General features: G+C 52.9%; 1 protein-coding gene across 1 annotated transcript; it reads right to left on the reverse strand.

The window, feature by feature from the left end:
* Positions 1-767: 767 nt before the first annotated feature.
* Positions 768-8,983, reverse strand: Kptn (kaptin, actin binding protein). The gene is made up of 12 exons (XM_003464700.5): positions 8,685-8,983; positions 8,092-8,174; positions 7,898-7,982; positions 7,764-7,818; positions 4,757-4,832; positions 4,600-4,673; positions 4,313-4,422; positions 4,159-4,236; positions 3,514-3,589; positions 2,728-2,863; positions 2,455-2,637; positions 768-1,146 (listed from the first exon to the last, which is right to left on the reverse strand). The coding sequence occupies exons 1-12, from the start codon at positions 8,905-8,907 to the stop codon at positions 1,018-1,020; spliced, it is 1,308 nt and encodes a 435-aa protein (XP_003464748.2). The 5' UTR covers positions 8,908-8,983; the 3' UTR covers positions 768-1,017.
* Between the last annotated feature and the right edge of the window lie 1,325 nt (positions 8,984-10,308).

The following is a 10,308-nucleotide window of genomic DNA, read 5'->3' on the forward strand; positions in this document are numbered from 1 at the left end:
GTCCCTGAGGTGCAGGCCTCTGATTCTCTCTGGTTCCAGAGAAGGGACCAGCGTAGCAGGCAGCTCCTGTGGCCACCGGGGGAAATCAGTTGTGTCTAACCACAGTAATTTTTCTTGTTTACTTTTTGAGTCTTGCTATGAGGCTCAAGCTGGTTTCCAACTCATGGTGATCCTCCTGCCTCAGCCTCCCCAAGTGCTGGGATTACAGGGGTGCACCACCACGCCTGGCTAACAACAGTCATCTCTGCTGGAGGTCCAGCCTCAGTATTATTCACAGGGAGCCAAGTTCAGACCCCGCCACAACCTGACCATGGCCTTTCCCATCGGTCCTTTCCTCTGAGACTCCATTTCCACCCTTTCCCACTGGGATCCAACCTCAGCCCACCCTGCTAGTTCTCAATTTAGAATCAAGCTTCAAACTCCTCCCCTAGGATCCAGCCCCAGTGGCCCCTGAAGGAGTCTGAGAGAGAGCTTCTCCACCCAAGCTCCCTTCTCCAGGATCAACTTACTGGCTGGAGCCTCACGCAAGATCTTTGCCTCACACTATGGGTGCTTCAGGGCACCTGAGTTTTGCCATCCTAAGGCCTCACCTCATTTCTTCCCTCCGGGGTCTTCTGTGGGATCTCACTCTGTCCTATCTCCGGGTCTAAACTCTAACCCTGGATTCCCTCAAACCCTCCTTACCACCTCAATTCTGGGTGAATCTAGTGTCCAACCCAGAACCTGGCACATAGCAGGTACTCAATAAATGCTTGCAAACGAAAGAATGGAATAGCTGGGAATGCTTTGTTCTGTGGACACAGAGAATTGTCAACTGGCTGATATTTGCTGGGATGGAGGGGGTTGGGTGGGATAACCCCATTTGAAAATGGGGTACAGAGGTAGAGAGGAGTGAGTTGGCAGGGTTGCAGTAGGGACCTGGGGGAAGCATCTCCTTCTTGGGGACACTGATCCCCATCAAAAGAGCTAAGCCCCCAACGACTGTCCCAGGCCTGCCAAGACCGGGTGGGCAAATGCTCAGGAGGCTGTGGTCTCAGCAGGCCTTGGACCCGCCCTGTCCCCAGGTCCCTGTGGCTGCCGTTTCTTCCGTTCCACTTGGCGCTGAAGCCGGGTCAGGACCAACTCAGAGGCCTGGATCAGGCTGTGCTGTGGGGAACAAAGGAGGAGGGGCAGGTGAGACAGAGAGGGGTGCAGGTTAGACCTAAGCAGGGGGCTCTGGAGTGGGGCACCCCAAGCCAAGAGCTCAGCCGAGGTTGGAGGGCAGAGAGCAGGGCAGAGCCTGTGAGGGTGAAGACCGGGCCCCGGATGAAGGCTCGGACAGATGTGAGTGAAAGGGGAGAAACTGAGGCTCCCACTGGAGAAGGTACGGCAGACCCAGGGGTGGGGTGGGGACTAAAGTGGGCCCCCAGCTGCAAAGCACAGGTCAACAGGGCAGAGAAGGGACAGATCAAAGCCCAAGAGACAGATGAGACCTTAGCTGGAGGGTCTGAGGTTAAGACCTCGCTGAGGTTAAGACAGAAAGGAGATGACAGAGAAATGGCGATGGGAGAGTCAGACAATGGTGCGCAGAGTCCTTTCTCCCAGTCAGACCTCTGTCTTTCCCAAGGGGGTTTAACCTGAATGCTCAGTAATGGGGTCTCGCCTCAGACCCCCCTGCTAGGGTTTATCCCGCCTCCTTTGAGTTAGGGTCTCACCTAGACCTCTGCACTGGGCCTAAGCTCATGCTGCTCCTCTGCAGTCTTACTTTTCTCTTTTCCTAAGGCCTAATCAAGACCCGTCTCTGGTGATCAGAGTGGAGGGAAAGATTCAAGCAAAGACTAGGGGGCGGCAGCACAGGCGAAGACCCAGCAAAAACCCGAGGTTAGACTGCACCAGAAAGGGTCCTGGAGTCAGGTCAGGGGGAGGAGGGGGCAAGTAGGAGTGAGTGGGGCTGTGGGGGTGGGGAGGGGTCAGAGGTCAGACTGCAGACCCGCAGCGTGTGAGGCCCTCGGCCTGCTAGGGAGGCACTGAAGTCAAAGCAGAGTGAAAGGTTTGACCTTAATAACCTAATGTCAGAGGTCAGAACAAAGTGGAAGGTCAGAGGTCGAGTAGTGGACAGTTGCAAACTGGCTGAGGAGAACGAGCCGGTGCTTAGACCTGGAGGGAAAGGTGAGAAGCATGCTGTAAGCCCAGCACAGGACTGTGCATCTGTACCTCAGCTACTTGGGAGGCTGAGGCAGGAGGATTGCAAGTCTGAGACCAGAATGACAAGTGGAATTTAGGAGGCTGAGAGGGAATCAGGGGTGGGCATCTAGATTTCCTTCACCAGGTTGGTGCCCCACTCACCCTGGCTGGTAGAGTGGCCTGCACCGGGACCCCTCTGCCCTCTCGGCCTAACTCCTTTCCTTCCCCCGTGATCCCACTGGAGCGGCTGGCACAGGGATCCCCCTGGCACTGCCTGGGATCCCCAGTTACCTGCAGGATGTGCACCCCCTTCAGGGAGACCACAGCCAGCTCCTGCAGCCCATCCCCGGTCAGATCCACATGCGCCATGGCCAGCAGGGGACTCGAGAAGCTGCGCTGCCACAGGAGGCGGAAGCCATGCTCGGCCTCAGGGCGTCCTGGCTCTAGGCTGCAGTACTTATAGCAGAGCAGCTCCTGCAGGAGTGGAGGGTCACGGTCACACAGGCTAATGGGAGCGGTGAGGGGACATGGGCGAGAATGGCGGCCGCATCCCTCACAGCGCACCTGGCCGTAGGTGGCCACCAGGACTTCTGGCTGTCCATCCAAGTCCACATCAGTGACCAGGCCACAGAGGATGCTGTCAAATTGGTCACTGCCGGGCAGGAGAAGCTGGTTCTCAAGGCCTTGATTGAGTAGGTCCCTAAGGGTTCCCAGCACCATGGAGAGACTGGGTCAGCCTGTAGGGCAACGTGAGCTGGGACCCGACCTGTCGCCCTTCTCAGGTCTAAATGCTTTGTTCCTCCTAGAGCCTGGGCTCCCTTCTCTCCAGTGCGGATATCCTCATGATGCCACACTGTCCCCCTGGGGGTATCCAGGGTCCTGGTCCCCAGTCTGGGTGCCTGTACCACCCGCTGGAGGCTGGGCCACCTCTCTCCCAAACAGAAGGTACACTGTACTTTCTGGGGACCCCCTGTCTTCAGCCTGAACAGACACCCTCTGGGGATCACAGAGAGCCCAGCCCCAGCTTGGATGTCCCCAGTGGGACATTTTCTGCTGGCTACTCTAGCATCGTGTCTATGGTGGGAGCATTTATACCATAGGAATTGAACGCTCTAAGCCAGGGCTCTTCCCACATGGGGCACTGCTGGCACGTGGGGTCTGCCTTCTCTAGAGGCGTGGCTACCTCTGCTCTCAACCTTCCTGCCAAAATTCAGACTTACAGGCTCCTTCCCAGAGTCACAAACATCTTTACCAGCCTACCTTGGACCAACCACACCCCAAGGGATTTCCTGCCCAGAACGACAAGGTTAACCTCAGTGAACAGCCACCAACTTAGCCCCAGCTCCTCACCGGTACACCACAGCTGGCTCCACCATACTGGCCACGAGCACACTGTACTCCTCCTGCTGGGGCCTGTCCTCAGCCTCTGCAGATGAAATGTGACTGGGGAAGGCAGGGACTTGAGGGGACATTCCAGGCTCCTCCTCATCCCCTCTGCCCCGCTAGCAGGAGGAATGAGGGTCAGGGTCGTATGCAGGGGAAGAAGTCTGAGGCTGGGCCACAGGCGGGAGGATGAGGTGGGACCACGGGGAAATGACGGGGGGAGGGGTCCTACGGGAGGAGGAGGAACTGGTATCAGACAACAGTTTAGAAAGTCCGAGGTTCAGCTGCGGTGGGAGCCAGAGGGAGACCAGAGCTGAAAAGCCTAAGGTTAGATGGGAATGCGAGGGCTGAGGAATCAAACGGGAAGAAATAAAGAGTAAAGGGGACTGAAGAGACAGAAGACAGAGTAGTACCATTAGGGAACAGAGATCAGAGGGAGGTGACGTCAGTCAAGAGATGAGGGGAGCAGGAAGCAGTGCCCCCTCCCCGGACCTGAGTGCTGGCCCGTGGTCAGCCGTGGGAGTGGGGATCAGAGGAAGGCCTTGTATGAGGACTGGCAGGTCAGACCCCCAAGGAAAAGGCGGGAGCTCAGCTCCAGGGCCCAGGACTCACGCTCAGGGGCTGCAAGTTTGAAAAGGATCACGCGGGAGATGGGGCCGTCCTGCAGGACTGTCCACGTCTGCAAAACCTCTGCATGGAGAGCCAGGATTCAGGGCCCTGGTTCCCAGTCCCTGCTTGCGACCCCCAGGTCCAGGCTGAGCCTCACCTCGGCTCTGCTGGTCCACGTGGGCAACGCGGATGTAACCATTCTGACAGCCAAGGGCTGAAAGGCGGTGGGACGAGCCGGGGAGGTTGCAGACATCCAGCCAGAGGACACTGGTGGGTGGGGAGGACGGACAAACAGATGGACAGACAGAGGACACTACCAGGTCTCAGCTCCAGGTGCTGCTTCCTCAGGAACATCCATGCCCTCCCTGTGGCCCTGGACCCCGCAGCCTGGTTTCTCCAGGATCGCAGCCCAGGGCCTCTGGCCTCTTTGAGGGTTTCTCCTACCTGCTGCTCAGGTTGGTGAGCTCTGGGAAGAGGTTTTCCACAGGCTGTTCCTCAAACTGATGCAGCCCTTCATTCTGGGGGAACAAAACCCACCCTGAGCCCCTAGAGTCAGCCACCAGCCCACCGCAACCCCCAGAAGACCCAGGCCCCACCTCACCTCCTTGTAGAGGTGAATGGCCAGGTCATTCCCGCTCAGGAGAAACACAGTCTCCAGTCGATCCCCAGCCTGGACCCTGAAAGCAGAGACATCCCAGGGTGTGCAAGAAGCAGAGTGTGGCCAAGTCCACGTATTTTAGAAATTTTTCTCGCAAAACTCCTTGCCTACAAAAACCCCAGCACTCCAGGATTCCAACACCAGATCCAGCACTAGAACCTCAGATGTGAGCTCACTAGCACTCTGGTTCCCTGACACGCAGCCGGTGGGAGCGCTCAGGGAAGCACAGAAGTGGGGACTCACGGGACTGCCTCTGCCATGCTAAGGCATGCCCCGAGCCTCCTGCTAGGACCTCAGCATGCCAGGACCTCTGTAACCCTGGACCTGGCACTCCTCAGGTTCTGTTTTGTCTCCTTTGGAAGACTGGAACTTTTGGAAATTGCCATCAGGGACATGAGAGATGCAGGTCTAGTGGGACATCCCAGTCCTGGCACTGGGGACATCAGTGCATCACGATCTCCAGTTTTAGAAACTCTCATTTGCAGGGGCTGGGGGTTTAGCTCAGCGGCATAAGCGCCTCCTTGCAAGCTTGCGTGTGTTCAATTATGAGTTTGACCCCTGGTGCTGATAAAAAGGAAAAAGACAAAAAGACTTGAGCAACTCTCATTTGCTAGACCACAGGCTGGGAATCCAGGGCCCGCAGGCCAAACTCACCTCGCTGCCTTCCTTCCGTCCTTCCTCGCTTTCTTCTTGCCTTCCTTTCGGCATGGGGGATTGAAGCCTGGATCTGTGCACTGAGCCTCATCCCCCTCCCTTTTTTTTGGTGCCAAAATTGAACTTAAAACCTTGCACTTGCCTGGCAGGCACTTAGGTCTCTGAGTTAAACTCCCAGCCCTCCCAGCACTTTTCTAAGAATTAAAAAAAATTTAAATTTTGAGATAGGAACTCACTAATCACTAAACTGCTGTAGACTGCAGGCTGGTCTTGAACCTGTGATCCTCCTGGCTCACCCCCACAGTGTGCTGGGATTATAGGTCTGTCCCACCAAGCCTGAGTTTACTGTCAATTTTTATAAATAGAAAAATTTATTTTAAAGAGAAAAGAAACCTTCACAACAAGATAGAGGATAACAATGGTTAATATATTGTGTATTATCTTCAAAGTAGTTACTCAGCGTACAAAATATTGGCATTCACTTGTCCAAATGATGTTAGCAAAAACATTCTTTTCAATGAACTAAGAGAAATCTCTAGTGTAATTATCTTAACATATATATATATATATATTGCTTTTCCTTTCTTTTTTTTTTTTTGTCTTTTTCATTTTTATCGGTAACGGGGATTGAACTCACGACCGCCTGCGTGCAAGGCACACGCTTATGCCCCTGAGCTAAATCCCCAGCCCCTGCTTTTCCTTTCTTTTCTTCATTCCACTGTCCCAGTTTCTCTTTCCTTTTAAAGCTTTTTCCCATTTTATAATACCTATTGTACATTTTGTAACTTATTTCCTCTCTCAGCTTCTCACACTAGGGAAACAAGTGTGCCTGGTTTATTTTACTTAAGAGTATGGTCTCCAGTTGTATCTGTTTACCCACTAACGTCTCTAGTTTTATCCTTCTTTATGGCTGAGTAGTACTCCACTGTATAAAAAGATCACATCTTTTTTTTTTTTTTTGCCTTTTTTGTTTTTATCGGTACCAGGGATCGAACTCACAACTGCCTGCTTGCAAGGCAAGCACTTATGCCACTGAGCTAAATCCCCAGCCCCAAGATCACATCTTTTTTTCTCCACTCCTCAGTCGATGGACTTTTGGGTTGTTGCCAAAATTTAGTATTACAAATTGTGCTGCTATAAATATGGGTGCACATATATTACTGTGGTATGATGTTTTTAATTCTTCTGGGACGATATCCAGTAGGGGAATAGCTGGGTTGTAAACAAAATTTTCCTTTTAAGTGCTGGGGATTGAAGCCAGAGCCTTGCACATGGTAAGCAAGCATTCTACCACTGGCTACACCCTGGTCCTTTGTAAATAAAGTTTTCCCGGAACACAAGCATTTAAACTGTGTCAGTGGCTGCATTTTTTTTTTTTTTTTTTTTTTTTTTTTGGTGGCTGCTTACTTGCTACAATGGCAGAGCTAAGTAGGTGTGGTAGAGGCTGTCTGGCTCTCCAAGTCTAGTATTCAATAATATTTACTACTTGAGCCTTTATTAAAAATTTTGCAGCCCTCCCTCCCACAAAAAAAGATTTCCAACTTTGCCTTGTTAGACCATTAGTGTTGCACAAGCACTGGAGCGGAACCCATATACTTGGGATTCTAGAACTTCAGGGTTCCAGATGGTCCTTACTTTGGGTCTCTGCAGTATAAGAATGGCAGGACCTTATACAGAATCTCAGAAGACTCTGACTTCTATAGAATTGTAGAACCTTCACCTCTTGGACCCTTAGATCTTACAGCTCTACAAAACTCAGCAGCTGGGCCCAGTGGTACACACTTGTATTCACAGCACTCAGGAGGCTGAGACAGGAGGATAGGTGCTAGTTTGAGGTCAACCTAGATTATATAGCAAGACCTCTTCTCGAAAAACAAAAACAAGAAAGAAAACTCAGCACCTCTGAGAATGTTGAATCTAGAACCTTAGAACCTACAAATTCTAGCTGTCTAGCATACAGCTGTTTAGTGAACTCTCTCAGATGATCAGCCTAGGAGATGACAAGATGGTGGCCCCTGGCTGTCTGGTCCATGCTCGCTTTAGAAGCACAAGGCTCTAAAAGAGAACAATACAACCTGGCTATGGGCAGGTGTGGTCTCCCGTTTGCTGTGGCACCCCTACCATGCTGCCTACTCCACTGCAGTGCGAGCTTCCCACTCTCCTGCTGCCTCTCTGACCCCTACAGCCATTCTACTTTTCAATCTGTGATCTAGCACGATCCTTTTATTTTCCAGATGTGAAAACACACTCCTGGTATAAGAAGGGGTCTGAGAACCAGGGTGCCAGGGACACTCACTCTGCGTGGCACAGCTGGAAAGGTGTGAACTGGAGCTCCAGGTTCAGGCAGCTCTCTGCAGAGGGACACAGGCAGATGGGCGGCTGGCACCGGGCAGGCCCCACTCCCACCCCCCAGCCCCACGCCACACTCACGGGCAATGGAGTCCAGGTTGTACTCAGAGCCAGGCTCGTAGTCACAGTAAATGTTAAGGAAGGGGCTGCCCTTGTCCCCAGAATCCTGTGGGAGCAAAGTGACCTCAGGGGCAGCAGGAAGGGTTAGGGGCAGACTACTGGGACCCCTGTGTGTGGGGAGAAGGGCCTGGGTAAGCAGAGGGTGCTTTCAGTACCTTGATGAATGTGATCCCCACTACCAGGCCTCGCTTTGGGGGTGACTTGTTGAAGGTGTCGATGGAGACAATTTCTGCATCCACTGAGAGGGGACAATTAAAAACATTTGGGGCCTTTGGTACCCCATATGGTGACTTCTGATCTCTGATCACCATCACCATGACCTGTGACAAATGGTTACTAGGTTCCCCCTTCTTTTTTTTTGTGGGACTGGGGATTGAACCCAGGGCCTTTGCACTGAACTACATTCCCAAACTTTTTTTTTTACGTCTTATTTTGAGACAAGGTCTTGTTAAGCTGCTGGGTTGCCCAGGGTGGCCTCAAACTTGTGATCCTCCTGCCTTGGCGTACCAAGCAGCTAGGATTACAGTTGTGCACCACCATGCTCAACACTGACATCTATGCTTCATGAATTCTGAACCCTAAACACTTTTAGGCCCCTATTATTCCTGTCCAGACCCAAAAAACTATTAGCTTTGACTCTGTTTAATCACTCAATCCCAATCTTCCATCATGGAGATTAGGTTTCAACACCGTCTCCTAGGCCTCATTCCAAGAAGACAACCCCCACCCGCTCCACAGCGCCACGCACCGGGGATGTAGTTGAACTGCAGCTCCTTGGCCACCAGTCGGATTTTCTGCCGGAGGTCTTGGTAGCGAAAGCCAAGCACTTTGCCTTTAAGAGTGGCGGCCAGTAGCTCCCCACGCCCGTCGGCGCCGCCTGCTAGCCCGTACACATTGCTCTGCGACGAGAAGCGTGTGAAGCTGTCCTCGCGCAGGGGACAAGGCCCCGCGGCCACGGCCGCTTCTCCCATCGCGCCCCTTTGCAGGGCGCGCTGTGGACACTACAAGTGATCTGAACTATCAAGTGCCGGCCCGACGCGCAGACTGATGACGTAAAGAAGCCACAGTCACTGCCCTCTAACAATATGGCGCCCACCCCGCTCATTTAATTTAGTCCCAACGCGCCTGCGTGCTCCTCCCCAGTCCAGAGCCTGGGAAAGGGGCGCCAGGAATGCGCCCAGAGTTGGGAGGTCACTCCCCACGCCAAGCAGGCTATGTGAGAGGTGGGTTAAGAGAGCTCAAAAATATTCCCCTTATTTTCCCTGTAATTACTCTAAGTATGTTCCATCCAATAGTTTACTCACAACTAACAGGCTGAGAAGTGTCTTACCCATTTTACAGATGAAGAAATTAAGGTACAGAGGTAAAGTAACTTACCTAAGGCCACCGGCTGCCAAAAGCAATCGATATTGGAGCCCCAAAACGGTAACTCCACAGTTAATTATTTTCATAACATTACTTTTTTTTTTTTGGTACGGGGGATTGAACTCATCACCTAGCGCTTGCCAGGCAGGCACTTACACCCTGAGCTAAATCCCTGACCCCATAATATCACCTTTTAAAGTCGGAAATGTGTTTTAACCCAAAGACAAGACCCAGCCAGCTGTCCCAGTGGCAAACAGCCACCTCCTTTACTGAGCCCTGTGTGGTGACAGTCACACTGGCTCCAGTTCTTGATTCCTAAGCAATCATGCCACAGGGACCTGCTGTTACTCCCCCTTGTTCATTTATTGGGCTTTTACCTGATGCCACATGGGTCACAAGTTTTACTCAGAGAATCCTTGCTAGAGCTCTACAGAGACATTGTCCCACTTGACAGGGTAAAGTGGGAACTCAAGAGTTGAGTCCTTGTGGGTACCACAGTGAATGGGAGGGACAGGCATAATGCAGGCCCATTTCCTCACAGGCCACCAGTTGTCCTATGTGTACCTCTTGGTCCTTGGAATGCCAGGAAAGGGATGGGGACCCTGTGCCCGTGCCTCCTTGGGTAATGTCCCCCCTGCAGGGAGAGGGCACATCCTTGTTGCCTGCCAGTTCTGAGTCTTCAGAGTTGGGAGGAGCCATTATCAACTGACGGTGGGAGGCGCAGGAGGGACAGAGGAGGGCAGGGTTCTGGGTCATGCCCTCCTGTGCACAAGGAAACGTTGCCCCGGCTCCTATGCGGGAAGCACCACTCTCAGGAGCCTCCTCACTGGCCCACCCTGTCCCTCCCATGACTGCTCCCGTATATCCCACACTGCTGTGCCAGTCTGGCTCTGACCAGCCAGGTCATCCTCTGGGAGGGCACCCAGCCCAGGCACGCAAGTACCTGGCTGTGTACCTCAGGCAACTCAATGGTGACATGTGGCTGAGGTGGCCAATTCCTGTCCACT

This window comes from Cavia porcellus, unplaced genomic scaffold (assembly GCF_034190915.1).
Source record: "Cavia porcellus strain 051 isolate PalLab524CR breed Dunkin Hartley unplaced genomic scaffold, mCavPor4.1 scaffold_7, whole genome shotgun sequence".
Lineage (NCBI taxonomy): Eukaryota > Metazoa > Chordata > Mammalia > Rodentia > Caviidae > Cavia > Cavia porcellus.

Excerpts from the sequence above, each read along its gene's own strand:
- Kptn (XM_003464700.5), bottom strand. The coding sequence starts at position 8,907 with ATGGGAGAAGCGGCCGTGGCCGCGGGGCCTTGTCCCCTGCGCGAGGAC. Across the intron at positions 8,175-8,684 it reads GCAGTTCAACTACATCCCCG|TGGATGCAGAAATTGTCTCC; the intron begins GTGCGTGGCGCT and ends GTCCCCTCTCAG. Across the intron at positions 4,674-4,756 it reads CCATTCACCTCTACAAGGAG|AATGAAGGGCTGCATCAGTT; the intron begins GTGAGGTGGGGC and ends TTGTTCCCCCAG.